Source organism: Glandiceps talaboti, chromosome 12, assembly GCF_964340395.1.
Source record: "Glandiceps talaboti chromosome 12, keGlaTala1.1, whole genome shotgun sequence".
Taxonomy (NCBI): Eukaryota; Metazoa; Hemichordata; class Enteropneusta; family Spengelidae; genus Glandiceps; species Glandiceps talaboti.
The window spans coordinates 20,603,282-20,624,387 of record NC_135560.1 but is presented as its reverse complement, the minus strand read 5'-3'; the positions used below and the strand labels follow the sequence as shown (position 1 = coordinate 20,624,387).

Below are 21,106 nucleotides of genomic sequence, written 5' to 3'. Positions count from 1 at the left end.
ATGACGACTTGATCGTTTCACTTTTATTTCACTCACAGACAAATTTGTACGCCACTGTACTATTTTAGATTAAAGTATACTTAAGCACCACACCCCATCCGTTTCAGTGTAAGATTCTTTGATAATTCCTAAATGTATGTATTAAAATAAGTATTCATAATAATGTCAATGATGAGGTTCCTTATTAGTAATGACATTTCAGGTTCATGAAAGCCTTTTTAATCTTTCCACTCTAAAAACGTTAAGATTCATATACCCTACTTTGTAAAGTCAGAATGTCGGATTTGTGCCGTGGCCCGATACAGCCAATCTAGCTACACTATGTCATTTTCTCAGCTCCGCTATCAGACCTCTACTACTATGATATACTGGGACATTAATGACTTCTATCTGTCATTAATGTCATATAAATGTCAGATTCTATCATCTTCAAGGGTGTCACGGTTTTGGTAGCCTGGCATATCCATGCATGTCACTCATGTCTGTGAACTCTGTCATTTCAGTATCATCCTTCTCCTGTACGAAATGGAAAGATCTAGTTTAATTCACAACGTATCATTATTTTTCTCTTATTTTTCAACAAAGTTTAAAGGATGTTACGACCTTGGTATATATGAAGTACACAATGTATACAGTGCATAACAGTTTCCGCAAATCAAATACGTCTCAGATAAAATTGATTATGTAGATGTCACTAGTGCCGCTATCAATTAATCTGTCTGTTGTTTCTACCTAATGAAGTATAGAGAGAGTGCAGTCCCCTCCACTGTCTGTGTTGTAAGGTACTAGGTATAAACAATAGATACAACTGCTTATGCTCTTGGTGATATCAATATTGGTCATATTGGGGTACCGATCCCAGAATTCCATACCCCAGTGTACATAGGCTGAATAATTCTACTTCTCTTCTTAATAGAGAAATCGGGCGATGTAGAGTAGTGAAAGTCTCATTTCACGACTCGCTGGACATGAACTAAAAGCAGCTAGGACAAGATCCGCTTTGCATTTATTCCTCTTTAATACATTACCTGAGTCATTACTTTGTCGTTTGTATCAACCCCGGTATACTGAACCACTGTATGACCACTATCGGTAGACATGCTGCGATAGTAATATTTCCGAATAAGAGGGCATAATGTTTTCTTGTTTAAAGTCGCGGGATTTGTTTTCCCTGAATTGAAATAGAGAGACAAAGGGTTTAAATAAGTTTGGTTGTAACCCAAACTAATATAAGTGTAAGTAGCTCCTACCACAGATGTGGAAGATAAGCAATTTCATAGTTTTAATACTTATCAAAAATACTAGCGCTAGGGAAGACTTTCAAACAGTTTGAACAAAGCATGTCGACAACAAATGGCAGAAAGGGTCTATAGTTACCTGTAAGGAGACTGACTAGAGAACCTACCAAAACCACAACTAACCATGCTGTTGCACCATAGTAATGATATGACATGGAGTACACAACTGCAATTGACGGACTGTAACAGAAATACATGTGGACGATTTCAGATCCTATCATCTTCAGGGTTAACGTTGTCACAATTTACGTAATCAATTCATGTTGACTACAAATTATGCATAAACTATCGACTCGTGAGCTCTCTTTGGAGCCGAGAACCTTTCCGTTTCAACTTCTGAAAACGTAAAATTCATTCATTTGTTCATTTATGTATTCATTCATTCATTCATCCATTTATTTTGTTATCCATTCATTTTTGTGGCTCTACAAATATGTTCGTCCAACTGCTTATGTTCTGACTTGACAAACGTCTCAACCAAGTATTTACAAAACGCAAAATTGCTCGTTCGTTCGTTTGTTCCTTCTTTCATTCATTCATTCGTTCATTCGTTCGTTCATTCGTTAATTCATTCATTCATTCATTCATTCATTCATTCATTAACAAAACTTCAATCCTTCACAAATTCATCTATCACTCCATTCTAGGACACCTACTAGGAATCTTGGGGTAGGGGTGCTCGAGTCGCCATTATTGAAGAGTTCAAGGCCAAGAAGTCTTGGGTTATAGGTGCTGGAGTCATTATTGAATAGTTCAGACCCAGTGTTGTAATGTTGGTTGCATTATTAAGAGGGCACCCTGCTGTTGACAGTGGAAGCTTGTCTCTGTATGGGGGATAAAGAAATCCTCCAATACCAAACCACAATGCCACGCCAAGACCACTCACAAACCCAGATATTGCTCCCTGAAATTAAAGTATATATGATGCGCAGATAAGGATCATCTAGTTAAGGATTATTTAAGAATTACATCATAGAAAGATGGAAGGACTGTGGATATATATATTTTGAACTTATTCAGAATGTACAAATAGAACAGTAGTTACTGTAAACTTCTGCTACTAAACTTGAAAAGAATGTACATGTCATACAGATGTCTTATCGTCAAGATACGTCATTGTTGTACACAAAGTTACATTCGATATCGTCGTAATAAAAATAACGACCTCTTCAAGGCAATGGTACAACACGCTAGATAGTTAGATCGGCGATGCCATTACTCAACATTGCAAAAGGAATAAGCCGCGCACACTCTGCGCGCATGCTTGATCGGAAAAAGAGCTCTGTTTCGTGATAATAGTTTCGTGATAACAGTGACACAGTTAATAAGTAAAGCTTGCAATGCTTTAGCTTACCTTCGAATTTGTCCATGGCAAGAATAGTCCGAGAGTAAAAATACCAAGTTGAGGGCCCCCTAACATTCCAAATACCATTAAAGTTGCCTGTAAAATATTGATATACTCAGCAGTACAGTTAGAAAATCGAAAATTCGGAGGAATTAAAATTGAAGTATCCATGATCTGGTCAGCGAACTGTGCTCTGAGATTTTAGATAGATGATAGTACACTGTAACAAATATGGAACAAACATTTTATTTCACGCTGAGAACAGTTTCCCCCTGCATTTTGTAGATTAATAATTCGAAGGTTTCCGTGATTCAAAATCAACACGTTAAATTGATATCTGTACGGCACCTGAGTACAGACAGATAATTAGAATATATGTACAAATAATCCTGCGATTACCTGCAAAATGCTACCCATGAATGAAGACAACCAAGCCATAAAAATGCTGAATAAACCATAAAAGAAAGCTGCAATAGAAAATTGAAATAGAACCAAAGAATAAGACTTTCAAATAACTCTTTGCTCTGAGCTAATAATGATCAATTCCATTGACCATATAAAATGAAAGATTTTAAAGTATATTTTTACATTTTGCATGAAATGTAAGATACAAGAAAATCCAAATCATATAAACCTTTCAAACTAAGAGAACCCTTCAACCAACACCATGTGCTTTTTATTACCTAAGCCAACTGTTATTCTGGTGTATGTTTTATCAGGTAGATCCTTCCAAATCTGACAGACAATATCTTCTCCTGTTACGGCGGCAAGTGAGTTCAGACCAGACGATATGGTGCTGTAACATACGTCATAAATAAATCACACAGCAAGTAACTGACAAGTGCAAGAAGCCTCGCAGAAAATTACATATTTTCCAAACTCTGCCAAGACAAATATTGTGACAAATGTGTTCTCATTTTCTGTCTGCGAGGTTGGAAATCCCACAAATGACAGAACACACGCCAGTAATCATTTGTGAATTGATAGCTGGAATCAATACAAGTGTACTAGAGGCAGTAATAAGTCTGACTGGACTTTTCCTTTAAGTTGATAGCAGTAATCGATACAAGTGTACTAAAGGCAGAAATAAGTCTGACTGGTTAAGTTGATAGCAGTAATCAATACAAGTGTAGTGTACTAAAGGCTTTAAGTTGATAGCTGGCTTTTACGTTTGAAAACAAGAGTAATTCGATCGTTCCCAATCAGCAGTACCAATTTAGAGCGGTCCTTGGGAACATCTTGTATTCTTTAATTCAAAAGACGGAACTTGGAATTATGCCTTCGCGTGAATTGTTTGGTTTCCATTACAAAACTGTGATGACAGTCTATTTACCTGAGAGCCGCACTGAACATACAAGATATGAAAAGACCGGGTAAACCAGGCAAATGGTGAAGAATATCCATGACGAAGAAAGGCATCAACTATAAAAGAGAGATAACACATTAAATGGCAGGAATCTGGGATTTTTGTATATGAAAAAAAATTGGGCCAGTTTGTTTACAAGATGACATGTTGGGGTCGTGTTATTTAAGCGTAAAACCCAATATTCATATTCAGTTCTTTTCTAAAATTCCCCAACCTAGCATTCAAGTTATTTTTTACTTTATTTGAAATACTAACAATAAGTAACATGCACATCACTAAGACAAACGATTAAAAGGTGTAAGAACGTGGTTGTGTCAGCCTTCACCGTAAAGGCGACGAGTATCTTGTGAATTCATGCACACTGATAGAACTGAACGAGTGGCAATTTCTTTCACATTATCTCTATGGTCTATAAGACGCAACAAGAAAAGGGACCAGACTGGAAAGAATGGGTATGTATATCTTACCTGATCAGCAGCTGAGACATACTTCATAGTGAATGGATCGCAATCCACATAAGTAGCATACATTACGAGACCACAACAGATGGCTAATGTATTTAGTAAGGTCAATCCAGGTACACAGGCGTAAAGGGCACTGTAAATGGATACAGATACAGATACAGATACAGATACAGATACAGATACAGATACAGATACAGATACACGCTTATTCAGTGTTACTGATCGTCGTTTTGTCCATAGCTACAGGGGTTACAATTGGTTGTCCGTGTGTTAATGGAAATTGGTCGTCAGTGCAGTGGTTGGTTGTCGGTTTGCTCATATTTTGACCAGTGTACTCGGATTGACGTATCCTATAATGTGTTCTGTTTTAGAGTAAACTGTACCATCGATCATCGAACCAGAGATTTGTGTGTCTCAAAAATTCATATGATACAGTAAGGAATATCATTGGTTAATACAAGATAATGCATACATTTTGGCTGTTGTTTCGGTACGGCATGTCAGATATCGTTGGACCTGTGACTGGTTGGTAAAACAAACACTCCCCCATGAAAAGAATCCACCGACAGCAAGAGTCCAAACTGTGTGACGGATAGTGGGATCCAGAGAAAAACTGTAGACAAAGATGAAACAAAACTTGCAGATAGTGCTTATAGTTGCCCATGTTCAGTCAACGAAGCTGTTCTTTGCGAAATTATCCCCTCCCACTGTATTCAAAATCGGGATTTCCCACCACAATTATTCCGTGGGCGGACAATTTTTACCGATCAGGGTTGCATGAGGGGTACAAAAAAGGAAGAATTGTGGTGGTAAATCGTGATTTTTAATACAGTGGGAGGGGAAAACATGCAATTATGGGGGAGGTACGGGGAGTGATATTATACAATTTTAGCCCCGGGAGTGTAGCGAGTGCCTATAATGTAACAATGCGTGCATTCAATAAGCATGTACGAGAGGAAAGTTAATAATTATTGAACTGATCAATAAATAACTAATAATGAAATTGATAGTTTTCTTTGAACTTTAACCTTACTTGTCCAACTCTATTCTTCCACCTGCATTACAGGTGTCCATGACATTTCCCCAACCACCTAAATTGATGGATGCCTGAATGAGCAGAGCCAGGAATCCAACAACCATCACTAGTAATTGAAACGCATCAGTCCACAGCACTGCTTTCATGCCACCCTGGAAGATAATTATGTATTAGATATATCTCCCTCCCCCCTCTCTCTCTCTCTCTCTCTCTCTCTCTCCCTCCCTCCCTCCCTCCCTCCCTCCCTCCCTCCCTCCCTCCCTCTCTCTCTCTCTCTCTCTCTCTCTCTCTCTCTCTCTCTCTCTCTCTTTCTCTCTCTCTCTCTCTCTCTCTCTCTCTCTCTCTAAATAATAACATATTTTTCCAACCATTGCTCGAAATTCATTCATTCATTCATTCATTCATTCATTCATTCATTCATTCATTCGAGAACGTTATTGGGTATAACTTACTATTGTGGTGTAGAACGTACACACCAATCCTACAGTCAAAACAGATCCCCAAAGTGAAAATCCCGTCACTGTAAGACAAAGAGTTTATCTTCTAACATGAATAAACCTTTCCAAGTATCGTTTCATTTTATTACTAGTAAAATCATTCACTAGATCAATATGAAAATAAATAATAAATATCTATTGTAAAATGATATATGTAATAAATGTGCAAATCTCAAAATTAGATTGTTTCTAACATAACCCCATTGAATATATGTAGCGACAAAATTATTTTATTTGAATCAACAGTAGCGAATGTCATGAATGTAAGCTGCTCTATAGTAATTCGATAGATTTACATCACTATTGACAAAGTGTACTGTTTCATTATTTCCTTGTATTTGAAATAACAGAGTACTTAACAGATTGTGCTATATGACTGAATCACAGCGTGATAAATATGCGAAATGCATTATTAGCACTCAATGCGATCAATTTCCTCATCCCAACCTTCTCTCTTGAGAAACTAACCTACTTCAGGAGACTGTAAGATACGTCGTTACGCCTCACCGGCCTCCTCTCTGTGAGAGTGATTTGCCGATGTGTGAGGGCGCCCCGTCACGGCGTACCTTACAGACTACGGTATATTACGTCATGGGATATATATAGTTTAGCTTTCTTTAGGCCGCCAAGTCATCTATCCCTTTTGGTATAAAAGAAACCCGTATATATCAAAACGGAAATAAAGGTATACCATTGCATTTGGGAGTGAAACAACTAGTTGTTTATAAATGATCTGATTTGAAAATACGAAACAACACGTACCTGCACTGAGTGCAAGTGATGGCGTGTAGATACCAATACCCATGTATAACATCTACATCAAAGTAGAAACAATAAAATACGTGGCTCATTATTGACGTGATTACATGTATGTAAGTGTGAAACTTGCAAAATGTACTACGTGAACAATCTGTTTGTCGAATCTAATTAATGCCGATTAGGAAATTTCTAGTCAATATTAGCCAATTGTATATTCAGATTAGTATCCAATCAGATCGACGCATGTAAGCCAAACCTCCCCGCTAAAACCGAGTCCTGTACTGCTGTATGTACAGAGAAGGACACGGTGTAACTTTAGGATTTAGTAAACCATCACATTGCAATTGGTACTAATAATATAGTTTCCGTGTCTAGACTTGTGGTCATTTTATGATGAACCCCTACCTCACACAGTATTGTTTATAGTGTTTGAAGCTCACCAATAGGACGATTTCTGTGCTTCTATAGAATTTGTACTGCTTATGGATAAAATCGACCACCGAAAGACATGTAAATGTCTAATTATTTGTATTTTAACAATTTTCAGTAAAAGTGTTGAGATTATCTGATCGAAAAATGACACTACAGTTTACGAAAGTCGTCAGGGGACTTCGGACTTCGGACTTCGGACTCCAGTTAGAACTAGTACTGTCCGGTTTAACATGGTGACAGATTTAAAACCAAGCTTTGACTCAAGATTTAAACTTACCACTAAACTACCTACAGATAATATTGACCACTAATTAACAGTATTTGTTTAAGTAAATTGACCAATTTTAGTGTATATTTCTTTGGTTATCTTTGAACATCGACGATACATGTTATTCATGTTATTGAAAAGTACGCATAAGTTATCTAAACCCACCACTTTTTCGCTTATGCTCTTTGTAGATTTATTTTGCTGTTGTCTTCGCGATCGCAAAAGACGTGCGTTACATTCAAAACGCGTGAACTCCAAAACTATTTTTTTAAATCATTCTACAATAAAAACGCCGAGAAGTAGGTACATTTTGGTATACATCGTGACAAATGACCCAATATCAACATCAACAATAACCCAATAATTAACAATTTACCGTCAAAGAGAGATGTGTGATTTTCTAATTTATGACCTATACGTTTTTTACTTTGTGTAGGAAAAGAGTCTATGATTAAAATTACCGTCAGCACGATGTAGGTACAACAGCTGATAATACGACAAGTCTTGCTATTGAACCGAATCTCCAAATACTGCAATTAGACAAAGTAAAACAAATTAGTGTAATGGCATGACATAGGAAACTCAGACTTCTAATTGTTAGGAATGTTTTACAACAATTTTTTATAGAGATTTATATGAACAACAAAGATAGGCATTTATGAGAACGGACATGGTAAGTACAAAAACATCCATTTACCCGTACGTCTGGTCATAAATAAAGACATTGCACATACATACATACATACATACATACATACATACATACATACATACGTACATACGTACATACATACATACATACATACATACATACATACATACATACATACATACATACATACATACATACATCATATACATACATACATACATACATACATACATACACACACACACACACACACACACACACACACACACACACATACATACATACATACATACATACATACATACATACATACATACATACATACATACATACATACATACATACATACATACATCATATACATACATGGTAATTGTTCTGTTCAGGTTGTTTCACTATAATATAAACTACTAAAAGACCATCGAGGAAATCAAAGCTGTCTGAGCTTAGGCTGAAAACATCCGGGTTTCCGCCTCACCTTGTTATTATGTTGGACCACTGCCATCAGAACTGGGAGCTATGTACAAGTACCTGTACTGCAACAGATATGTAACTAACGTACACTCACCTCATAGACACTAGTAATGCCAAGGTTATAGAAAACTGGCATGAACAAATGTGCTGCAATGATGGCGGCGGTAAGGAAATTCACAGAAAACCAAGCAAACATTGACCCATTCATATAAATTTCTGCGGGAGTTCCTATGACAGTAACTGACGAAATGAAGCTAACAGTCAAGGATGTAGCCACAGGTAAAAAACCCATTCTTCGGTTAGCCAACAGAAACTCCTTAGATGAACGCCCCTTTCGACTTGCAATTGCACAATAGACTCCTATCCCAGACGAAATAACCAACACACTGGCTAAGACGGCAAAGTCAGCGACAGAGAACGTTTTAACGTTATCCATGATAACAGACAAGAGTGATCGTCACAACAAGTTACAGACTGCAAGACGTAATTTTACAAGTGAATCTATGTAGTATGTTGAGGGGTTCAAGTTGCATTGTGGGAGATTTGCATTGGATACGCCTTAGTTTAGTCATAGACCCTCCACAAAGTCCAGTTCAATTCAAAAACGTTTAACTGTCTGCATATACAATGTAAAACAAAGTTCTGTGAAATTATGAAAAGAGGTCAGATTCTTAGGGCTTTTAATAGAGCAAGTGTGCATGTGGGGCAGATGTCATTTGCTTGTTCATGATTGGCTCTACAGTTGTCTTCACTGAAGTAGGAAGGATTATTTTTGTGTTTCCCCATGGATCTGCAGGCTGCATGTGCTGGACAAACACACACAAAAAGACCAACGACGGGGATGCGCGCGCTGACCTAAAACAATCCTCTCCCTTTTTGGCCTTATCATTGTATTTGAAGAATGGTACACTATTCATTAAATCCTATGAGCAATTTTTAGCGACTGGCGTAAAAAGTTCTCCAAACCAAGCAGCGTCTACAAGGCGTGTGAACTCGTCTGATTGTCTCAGGTAAACAACAATACCTGTGATATGTTCGACAGAACTTGTCTCATTTATCAAATGCATGACTTGTTTCTATCTGACCATCTAACCCACTGACGTGATTGGGGTAGACTGATAATTTAAAAGCAATCCGTTATGTCCAGAAAGGCCGATAACCTTTAAAAAGGGAGCCTTCAGTATTTATAGGGGGTGGGGGAAATCACACAAAACATGACACCCCCCCCCCACCACTCTCATTATTATTATCATCATCATCATCATCACCACCTTCTTCTTCAGTGTTGCCATTATCAGTGTCAGTCTAATCTGACTCACTGGTACTACTTGAATCAGTTCATGTATCACCGTTCGCATTCTCTATGACATTCAAAACATCGTCATCGTCATCGTCATCGTCATCGTCATCGTCATCGTCATCGTCATCGTCATCGTCATCACCATCACCATCTTTATGGGTGATAAGGTGAGATGGTACACTCAACAATATGCATCGTTTTATTAAACAATTTCCAACAATACATGTAGTTTTATATTTTGTATTTTGGCATGTAAAGTACTCGTAAAAATAAATGTTGAATGTTCATCTCACTTTTACATGTCAAAACACACAACACAAATTGACATTTAATTTTCAATTTGGTCACAAAACTACGGATTGTAAAATGTGACCCCCCCCCCCCCCAAATATTGCAATGCACAACTATATGACCCTCCCCAAGAACAGGTTTGTAAAATGTGACCCCCCCCCCCCGATTCCTCCGGCCCTCCCACCCCCCTGTAAATATTGAAGGCTCCCTAAGGGGGGGGGGGGCATAATGAACTGTGTAGTACTATCCACCCACATCTTGTTGTGTACATACATAATTCAAACAGCATGATGATGATTGAACCGTGACGGTTCTTTGTTGGGAGGTCGTAGGGGCAGGCTAAAAAGAGCACTAAAATACTGTTGACCTGACCTGGTATACTTTTATTAATCGACTAGAAGAACATCTTTTATGTTGGAGAGAAGTTTTAATCTAGTAGTGCTATCCCTCATCGAATGTTTCAGAGATCTCTTTCATAGAGACCATGTTGGTATCCAAACTAGCAGTTTTCAACAGATGCCAGCAATCAAAGAAAAAATGGTATAGGTAAAACAAGGAGTTGGAGCAAACGATGTACTTACTCATCGATGTGCTTCTGAACGTGATTAGTCTAGTTCCTATACAGTATCGTTATGATTTACACCTCCACTCCACTCACAATAGAAACGAAGTTGGCATCCAGACTAACTTTTTGATGATGATGATAATAATAATAATAATGTATACCGGTAGCTTCGGCCTAAACACCTAGAAACAAGAACTAACGCTAATTAGTAGATTTCAACAAGACTTTGCGTTAATAATATGGTGTTATTTTGATCTTTTGCATTAATACTAAATGAATAATATAACCACTTCACGCTTTCAAAAAACTCCGAAAAACTGAGAGAGATTCATTCAGGGTCCTATGAGTGCGCCACCTAGCGGACATACGTTCAAAAGGCAAGCGATGTTATCATTCGTATGTTCTTGGAATCTCTCCTCAACTAAAACTCCTGAAAGCCAGCTGATCCATATTCTGTATTTTGACCATGTTGATGCAACGCAACATGGCGAAACAAAAAGTATCCGTACCTTTACCAAAACGCCCAGAGCCACCTTCTTTAGAGGAAATGATAGAAGACATAGAGAAGACTCACGACGATGACATAGTGTTCACTCTTATGACCGGTAACTACAGTTCACCGAGTAGTAAGTGTTGCTGTATACCGTATACGTATCCCCAACTTGCAGTAGATGGAGAACGGGACATTGACTGCCATTGTCCCCAAACACCTCAGCATACGAAGTTAGTAATGGACTCGATATGTCCCTTTCCCTGTCCGATGTTCACGGACAATGTCAGAATCGAGTCCCGTACTCCGTCTGCAAGACTAGTTGAGTTGCTGTTTAATAGGTTGAGTAGTGCTATATAGGCATGGTCAAATGTCTGTGTATGTGGCAAAGATGAGAACGTGGAACAAGGCCCAGCTGGCCAGGCAAATGGATAAATATTTAGGCAAATGAACACATATATGCCTAGCAATTAGCCCATGCCCATTGCAACAGTGAAATGATGACATATGATATATTACAAAAAGAACAACAAAGTTACATCGATGGTTTACGTGTAAGGGCCGGGCATGCCGGGCAAGTGGATAAAAACATTACACACACACACACACACACACACACACACACACACGAAATGTGCACTTGTGCTACAATGCCATTGGTGCTATTTTACTAGTATTGCCATGTCCCATGAAGCCCAGAGCTAAAGGGACATAGATTGCCACAGTACTTGTGACATTAAGTTTGCTATGAAACATACAAGTTGGGGAGTATGTCTTCTATTGAAGGTTGTTGTTTTCTTTTATTTCGATATTTAACTTTTGACGTTTATATTTAGTTTTGTACACAAAACTAACATTTTAAACCCCATAATGGACAAAGCTCAACCCCCCCCCCCCCCCCCAAAAAAAGCCATGGATAGCCTCTCACGACTACTAGCAAACAATTTAGTATACTGCACTGGAATATTTGGGCAAGATATAGATATTTTTCTGTGCTATTTTGTTTCTTAGAAAGAATTGCATATATTATTTTACCTGTTGAAACATTATCATCACCAGTAGTCCATAGATTACTGGTATGTAGCAATCCTCTAATAGCTCACCCAGATCAGTGATTTGATGACATAATGTTTGGATGCACACAGAAATTGCCATTGACAATTAACATAATCGTTGTGAAAATATGCATGCATAAACATTTAAGTGTAATGTGGATAATATTATAATCATTTCAAGGCATAAATCAAGTCAAATTATGGTACAATACAGATTTTTGCTTGGTCCACCCCTCACTAGTATATTAGGATCTCACAATCTTTCTCTGTTTTTTCCCCTCCCAGCTCCTTCGTCTTCCAAACCATCAGGGATTATGTGTGACTCTTACGAGGAACCATCACCTACACAACCATTGGTTGACATGGCAACAGATGACAATGATGCATGCTATGAAAAGGCTAAGAAGTACATGGAAAGCAATGCATATTTGAAAACGGCAGATCAAAAACTAGCAGCACAATATTTAGAACTACAGAATGCTGGGCAACACCTAGCACAGTCAATAGAACAATTAAAGAAAGAAACTGCAAAAATCAAACACTGACTTTAACATTTGAATAGATTAGTCTTTGTATTTTGCACTTGCTGCGCCATAGAGAAGTAACACTGCTGTGCAATGCATTATATTTGATGTCCCTCCAGTGATAACAGTATGATAATTAGCAATAGAAGTTTTGGAGGGACAACGTATCTCTCATGTACACTGAAGTATATACGTCAATATGGGAACACCCATGGCAAATCCCATGAAGAAAAGTACAATCATTCATTTGTGTTATAACAAAGTTATGTCAAGATATCTTGAATAAAAATATTCTACTTTTACAAGGTGTATAACCATAAACTTGGTCATACAATCAAGTTGTCTTTATTTACTGCTGCTGTAGCCTGTTTACATTACTAACTGTTTGTAATGCTAGTACACAACAGCAAACAATTTAGTCATGCCTCAATGGTAGTTATCGGCATGCCTGTTTGTAGATGTTTGCAAAATATTTGCTAAATTTGCACTCCTGTTTTCATCTCAATGAGGCCACATTTCCATATTGACCTCATTTGAATATAGTTGAATTGACTGATGTACATTATCACTCCCCATTGTGACCAATCAGTTTGAGTGCTCATTTACATCATGACTTCATTTGAATATAGTCAATTAGGCTGATGTACGTTATCACTCCCCATTGTGACCAATCAGTTTGAGTGTATTTTTTCACAGATCACATTGTTAATAAGCTGCTGCTCTAGATGTAGACACATAGATTTCAATCTATTATGATTGATGAGTGTTGTTTTCAGTTTAGCTGTATTGTTTAGCACAATTGAACTGATAAGGTTTAGTAGTGCTATAGCCATCGAACAGTGTCTGTCAATGTGTGTGTGTGTGTGTGTGTGGATGGATGGATGACTTAAACTCAAAAACTGCCAGACTCATTACCTTGGTATTTGGTGGGAACATTGTTCAAAGCAAAATGTTCGTATCACAGGTATGTGATCTGGGTCAAAAATGTCATTTTTTAGATTTGTTCATGACATGATTCCATCATTAATATGCAAATTAGGGCTAAATTGTGTCTTTTTGGTCTAAAAAACTTTATTTCGAAAACTACTGAGCAATGTAGGTTGGGGATGCATTTGAGGGTGTATAGCTGAAGAAATACAATACATAATGATCTCATCAGCGATATGCAAATTAGGTGTAAAATGTGAATTTTGGTCAAAAACTTGTATCCCAGTCAGTCAGACTGAAATTTGGTGAGATGTTTCTAGGTGTTATTCTGCAGATTTTGTTCAAATATTTTTACACAATTTGCCCTAGCAAGCATGACCACGCCCATAGCAACAAACAATGCCAGTATATTTTGCTGAACATCATTTGGTAGACAAGTAAGTAAACATTTAAAAAATTGTATGCAAATATCCTTAGCAACCATAACCACGCCCATAGCAACAGTCAAATGACTCTATAGTAAATAAGAAATGGTGCCATATTCACCAGATTTTAATTAGGTTGAACAAATTATTGAAGGATAATCCTTTTTCCAATGGATTCCAAATACAATTCCCAAGTTATCCAAATCAATGCATGTGAAATATTCCTGTCAAGTTAAGTCTAAGTAACTTCAGTACAGATAAATTATGGTTATTAATATTGTGTCATTGCAAATTCAATGTAAAGATTTTGTTTGAATTCTTGTTCGGTTCCTTACATTTTCCTAAAAAAAAAACACACAAATTTTAATGACTCATTATTTGTTTGATTTTGTTTTGTTGTTGTTTTTTTCTTTTTAGTGGTCTGAGGTTTTTGTGATAAAACTTAAGTTCACATGATGTTTGTATTACTATGCAAGTTCTTGTGTGTAACCCAGGGTACACTTTTATTTCTCCATGAATATCTCCGATAATGGACTGCAGTCTGAAATATATGTAATGCAAATATTTGAAGCGGTACATGCAAGTTCTGAAAATCTCAACGACAATCAACACAAGTTGAAACATAAAAACAAATATATTGCAGTCGAGTGTAACACCATGCACCATCATTACCATGATTACATTCATATGATCATCTCGCGCTAAATTTCCCATCGATCTTAGCGAATGTTTACAAACAAGATGGCGGAAACGCAGATGTCAACTGCTTCATTGCCAACGACTTTTGAATAATTTTGGACTTGCTGTGTGTAGAATGGATTCAGCTGTGTTGCGGTAGGTAAAACATAGCAGTTAGACATTACTGATATCTTTTGTCGGTAAGCAGCCAAGTGACAAGGCCCAATTCTGGGAAATTTTTTCGAGAGGCCACCATTTCCTGTCCATTGACTCACATCCACTTCCGCTGTATCCTTCTACGACATTCATTCGCTCATTCCTCTCAGTTTAGTTGAGTGTGGAGTTACTCAAAGAAGGAATATCGCCAAAAAGAATCTTCCTCACACAAGAAAAAACGATTTTCACGTACAAAAGAAAGGTAACTGATCTTCTTTTCCTTCAGAGAGTGTATGCTATTGCGAAATCTTGTCTGTTTGACGTCACTGCTGTCTTTCATTGGTCTTTGTTCACGTTCTGTATCTCCGTACTATACAGCTTTGTCACAGCAAACCACTCCTTTTCATTACCGTCTTTTGTTAGTTTTCCTGTTTTCAGTGGCTTTACTTCTAACCGCCACGCGTTCGTTCTTTCTTTGTACATTTTAGTTGGGCAACTGGTATGTCGTGGAACTCGCATTGCTCATCAGTTTCCTCAGATTTTGGTACATATTATTAGTTATGTATGTATGATTTATTATGTCAGATTTGGGTTATTAATTATGTAAGTATAGTTATATCGATAATGCGGTATATCAGTCTAAATCTCAAATGCTTTATGACACGGATTTTCATTGACGAATATATGATGTGGACACTGAAAATATATACATGCGTACATTGTATCACCATAAATGTACACATGCTGAATTGCTAGTAAATATGTCAGACCTTCAGACGTTATACATGTAGTAACACTTCACATGACCAAGGGCAATTTATGTATGATCAAATCATGGAAGTACAATGTATACTTCCACATGGTATGATAGATACTAGATTTAATGATGACAGTCCAGAGTGAGTTACAGTTAACATCCATGTGTCTACCACACCCATTTTGAACCAAAAACAGTTACATAGTTATTAGTGCAATGTTGAACTTGAATGTGTTATGATCAGATCAATGCATGTACATTAATACTGTATATACAATTGTATGATTATATAAGAACTCTTTTCATATACAACTGTCAACACAAAGGGGTGTGTCCATGTGTATAGACAAGTTGGGAGTCCTTGATACATTGTTATCAGAACACTAACTACAAAATGTAGGAAGGTCAATGTATTATTATTCCATCTCAGTAATAAGCAAATGTTGAAAGTGAGCACTGTTTTATTTGTCACACCTTGAGACCTAATCTGTGTCATACTAGTAACTTAAAGGTGTTCAATCTATTCAAAATTGTCTGCCAATAATGGATTAGTACTTTTTCTAAGTACATCCTATTTTATATTAGTACTTTTTCTAAGTACATCCTATTTTATATTGAAATATATTATTATTAAACCTAATGCACAAGTGAATTTATTATGTATGTTACGTTTTATATGTTGCACCATCAAAACAAAACAGTCAGTGTCAGTCCATAGAAAATCAAATTGATAAAACCAACACATTAATTATATTTACTACTGAGTGAGAAAGGCAAGACATTATTTATTCACATATAATCAATCTGTGAATAGTTTTGATAGAATATAGCCATGTCATCCTTCTTTTAATTTTCTTTGCAGAAAACAAGTTCTACATCAAGCTGGTAGCTGAATACATATATTGTGTGTACCAGTATGACAGCAGAAGACATTGATCGCATGGATGTCACACTGCAAATTGATGACAGCCAGTACATCCAGTATGGTGACCAGAAACGCTGGCACTGTCGACTTTGTTCAAAGTCGTACACTACAAAACATAACCTGGTAACTCACATGCTAAGCCATACAGGCATCAAGCCATATGTGTGTACACAGTGTGGCAAGCAATTCAAACAGCTTAGTCATCTTAACATTCATAAGTTGACTCATGAAGGAGTCAAACCACATCAGTGTAGTGTGTGTGGTCGTAGCTTTACCCAGGTCAGTCACTTGAAAAGGCATATGCTACAACATAGTGAAGACAGACCCTATAATTGTAAGATGTGTGGACATGGATTTGCATACCCAAGTGAACTAGCAGCACATGAACTTAGACATGACCAGGCAAAAGACAACACCTGTGTGGAGTGTGGTAAAGATTTCCTAACATTGAATCAGTTGAAGCGTCATCTAGCCAGTCACAGAGACCCAAATATACATCGGTGTGAAGAATGTGACAAGACATTTGCGTATCCTAGTCAGCTACAACATCACATTATGAAACACAAAGACATCCGTCCTCATATGTGTTCTGAATGTGGAATGGAATTTATGCAACCACATCATCTAAGACAGCATGAGTTTACTCACAAGGGACTTAAACCACACAAATGCCCAATCTGTGGACGAGAGTTTTCCTTGCATGCCAATATGAAGAGACATATGTTGATTCACAGTAACATTCGCTCCCACATTTGTGAAGTTTGTAATCGATCATTCACACAGAAACAAACCCTTAAAGCTCACATGGTTGTTCACAGTGAGGTGAAGCCTTATAAATGTACAGTTTGTAAGAAAGAGTTCAGTCGCTATCATAATCTGGTTGGTCATATGCATCTACATAAAAACAGCAAGCCATACAAATGTAATCTCTGTCCCAGTGAGTTCACACTGAAAGGTAACCTAACACGTCATATGAAAGTCAAACATGGTGTCTATGACAATCAATGTGACAGTCCTAAAGATAACATTACTGGTGATGAACCCATAGATATGTCAACTGGACCAGCTGATAGCAATGAAGATGAGGGATCGACAGAATCAAACAATGGTTGTGTAGCTGAGCAAGAGATGGGTATGGAGGAAGACATGTTTGCACCTCCAATTGATGTAGATATGTCGACAGGAAGAAATTCCCCACAGCAAGATTTCAGTAAAAACCACCATGACAATGAAGGAAATGGAACTGCTGAGGAAAGCTTGAAGCAAAGCTTACAGTATCTGTCAGAGTTGTCTGGACAAAACATCACACTTGATAACTTTAAGAATTGTCTTTATCAAGGATCCAATATTGATAGTAGTGATACAGAATCTGAAAGAAATGATTTCAAAGACAGCACTTCTTCCATTGATAGTGATGAATTTGTAACTCCAAAATATGACTCAGTATCAACTACTGTAACCAGTCCTTACTTTAAAGATTATGATGATAGTTCAAACTCCAATACATCTACTGAAGGCAGTAGTGATGGCATGCTTAAAAAGACGAAGAAAACCAAGACAAGTGCAGGAAAATTGCATGATATAATTGCTAAACTGGGAGCTTCAAAGACAGCATCTGGAACAGATACAGAGTAAAAATCCAATGATGTGACACCAACCACCATTACTTGTACATCATAGATTGTAATTAATTGATGTTTTGTTTTGAAAATATATATTATTTATGAGTAGTATTTATCTGTATGAAGCAATCATGATAGGTAATTTTAGAAATGTTGCCAGAACTTTAAAATCATTGTGCTAGACTAGAAAATCATAGAACTAATACTAAATTTCTTCAGTGATTTTAAAAATGGTGTCACTGTGGTAGGTCAGATGAGGTTGTTTTATGCTAAGACTGCAAGATATGTTGTGTTGCGTTGCTCAACCCTCACTGACCTGTGTGACCAGTGTGTGAGGGCGCCCCATCATGGCTTACCTTACAGACTACTTTATCCTATACTATGTTAGTAAAACTTTCTTCATCTGTAACAGATGTAGGTTGTTATTATGTTGATATTTATTGATACTATTATTTCAAACAGTACTTGTTAACATTTTACTTGTTTTTTGTGATACTTCATGAGCAAGCTGAAGGATTGTTTACATATTGTTGTTTTTTCATGCCTTTTGTTTACAAACATATTTATAATATGACTGTATTTATTGAATAGACAAAACATTAAGATAAAGTATGAAAACGTTGTGCAAATTTTTTACCATAAACAGACACATTGAATATTCTCATAGTGGTGTTTTGTTCTTTTTTAGGTTGTTGATACCATTTGAAAAGCATTTGGTGTAGAAATCTAGATTCACTAGTTTTAGTAATTACAAAGTTCTCCTACACTACAGACAATAGAGAATTTACAGTTAATGTGTATGCATACTCATTATTGTATTATGTAGTTATAGCACTACAAAGACAGGATAAGAACTACATGTACATATAATTACCCAGTGTTCTCCACAAGGGGTTTTTGAGGGGCGCACCACCCCTTTGTTTTCATGGACCACCCCTGTTTATAGGACCACCCCTTTGTTTGCATTCATCACCCCTTTGTTTTGGCATGAACGTCTTTAAGAGATTCTGTTAATGAAGGAAGTGGACAGCGACACTGCATCTATCATCATTTATGAACTTATTTATTGCCTTAATTACAACAATGGTAGCCGACAAAAAACCCCAGTAAATATAGTACCTGCAGTTACCTGCAGCAAGGTGCATATTTGACAACTATTCTGTGAGAGCTGTGTACAAGCATATCATGTGTAACTGAAAGCATAGACACTGTCTATGCTGAAAGTTATCTGTGATAGTTGGCTATGAAGAGGAAAGTACATGTATATTTCTGTATACAATAGAGATTTTGGCTTTAATACCAAGATAGACACAAACTAAATCTTTGTTGTGATATGTTGATATGCTATTGAATGGCTGTGTTGGTCTAACTTTACTCACAATAGAGTGGCATCTCTGACTTCCATGAACTTGCAATATACATTTTGGGGACTTCCAATGTTTACACTTGTGACTCTTGATTTAGTCTATCAGCTAGCCCTCGGATGTTCTTCCGATAAAATACGACACACAGCCGAACAACGCTATCGAGGATGGAACATCCAAAGTCTAGCGAATGTCATCAGGATATAAATAACTGCCAATCAGAGAACCGTATTAGCGACAAGCACAAACAGAGGACAATAGCTAAATTTTCATGCATATTCATCTTAAGGAGGGGCTTGTAAAAATAACCACCAATGCGTTAACTAAAATGTGTGAATGACAACGTCTACACACTCATCAAACACAATTACCATAAACTGATAAGACATAGTAATGACATAAATGTGTTTGTCAACACCTGCATGCAGAGATTGAATATATTAAAGTATATATATGCATATATGGCCTAACCCACCGCTTATCGTAATCTCAATGGAATGTCCGGTCTGAAAATGACATTCGCTAGACTGTTCGGGCAAGCCCTCACATGCGAACTTCGTTCGCTTATAGTTATATCATCGAAAGAAAGCCCGAACGTCTAGCAGCAAGACTACTCTTGATTATGTGGTTATGACATACTGTACATGCACAACATATAGACACTTGTGTAATCTACCACATAAAACAATAGTTTTAGTTTGTGTCAATATGGTAAGCTGTTATTACCCACTTGTGTAAAGTACCACATCAAACAACATTATTTTAGTTTGTGCCTGGTTCCTAACGACCTTGTTCCGATTTACTCTGGTACATTATGTGTGATGATAACTTGGTGCAAATTGGAACAAGGTCGCCAGGAACTAGACTCGTCTCAATAAGTCAAAACCTTGATTGATGTGCTGTAGAAAGCATTCTTCTGTAGTCAATGTTTTACAAGTATGTACATGTATTATAAAAGGATGTGATTTGAGATACATTTTGTACATGTTATTACACACAAACAGTTCAATTGTAAGTTTGTAAAGTACCACTTGGCTTTTAAATCTTTCGTGGACAACAATCCTCTTCATCACATGGTTGATAATATCTAACCACTAGTAGACAAAGTAACAGTACGGTGTGCGGTAGGGTGTCCTGATTAAAAAATAACTTGTAGGTCACAATTAACTAGAATAGATAATCAACGATAATACATCACTAGCTCAATGGTACTTTAAACTGAAGTTGACCTGTTTGTGTAAAATAGCTATTTCACTCCTGATATAAATCAGTGTTCGATCTAGGCCGCACCATTGCACAATTTGCGCTAAAAAAATCCGATTAGCCATTATTTCTAAAACATGTTGATTTTTGTCAAGGGATTGATTTGTTGTTGAGTGTGATCATTATACATAATATTGAGATATTTATTTTCACTGTAAATATTACACACATGG

At 37.0% G+C, this 21,106-nt stretch overlaps 3 protein-coding genes across 5 annotated transcripts; 2 read left to right on the top strand and 1 right to left on the bottom strand.

The window, feature by feature from the left end:
- Window positions 1-438: 438 nt before the first annotated feature.
- LOC144443088 (sodium-coupled monocarboxylate transporter 1-like) lies at window positions 439-9,033 on the bottom strand (the record flags this gene model as incomplete). Its single annotated transcript, XM_078132462.1, has 15 exons — window positions 439-516; window positions 1,029-1,171; window positions 1,378-1,478; window positions 1,955-2,202; window positions 2,653-2,739; window positions 3,043-3,110; window positions 3,327-3,439; window positions 3,977-4,065; window positions 4,477-4,606; window positions 4,946-5,086; window positions 5,507-5,661; window positions 5,962-6,029; window positions 6,769-6,820; window positions 7,927-7,995; window positions 8,686-9,033. Coding segments are annotated over 15 exons (1,890 nt in total), but the record flags the coding sequence as incomplete, so codon positions are not given.
- A 2,148-nt stretch (window positions 9,034-11,181) lies between these two features.
- Window positions 11,182-13,115, top strand: LOC144443866 (uncharacterized). Its single transcript, XM_078133453.1, has 2 exons — window positions 11,182-11,373; window positions 12,578-13,115. The coding sequence occupies exons 1-2, from the start codon at window positions 11,214-11,216 to the stop codon at window positions 12,835-12,837; spliced, it is 420 nt and encodes a 139-aa protein (XP_077989579.1). The 5' UTR covers window positions 11,182-11,213; the 3' UTR covers window positions 12,838-13,115.
- A 2,022-nt stretch (window positions 13,116-15,137) lies between these two features.
- On the top strand, window positions 15,138-21,011 carry LOC144443902 (uncharacterized). Of its 3 annotated transcripts, none has more exons than XM_078133506.1 (3): window positions 15,163-15,264; window positions 15,491-15,564; window positions 16,622-21,011. In XM_078133506.1, exon 3 carries the CDS (start codon window positions 16,676-16,678, stop codon window positions 18,317-18,319), a length of 1,644 nt encoding a protein of 547 aa, XP_077989632.1. In that variant the 5' UTR covers window positions 15,163-15,264; window positions 15,491-15,564; window positions 16,622-16,675; the 3' UTR covers window positions 18,320-21,011. The 3 variants fall into 3 exon arrangements, with proteins under 3 accessions (XP_077989630.1, XP_077989632.1, XP_077989631.1); XM_078133505.1 differs by having other exon boundaries at window positions 15,491-15,605; XM_078133504.1 differs by lacking the exon at window positions 15,491-15,564 and having other exon boundaries at window positions 15,138-15,264.
- The last annotated feature ends 95 nt before the right edge of the window (window positions 21,012-21,106 follow it).

What these genes read in the sequence shown, in the direction of transcription:
- LOC144443866 (XM_078133453.1), top strand. Translation starts at nt 11,214, where the DNA reads ATGTTGATGCAACGCAACATGGCGAAACAAAAAGTATCCGTACCTTTA. An exon ending in TAACTACAGTTCACCGAGTA is followed by an intron (nt 11,374 to 12,577) that starts GTAAGTGTTGCT and finishes TTCCCCTCCCAG; the next exon opens with CTCCTTCGTCTTCCAAACCA.
- LOC144443902 (XM_078133504.1), top strand. Translation starts at nt 16,676, where the DNA reads ATGACAGCAGAAGACATTGATCGCATGGATGTCACACTGCAAATTGAT.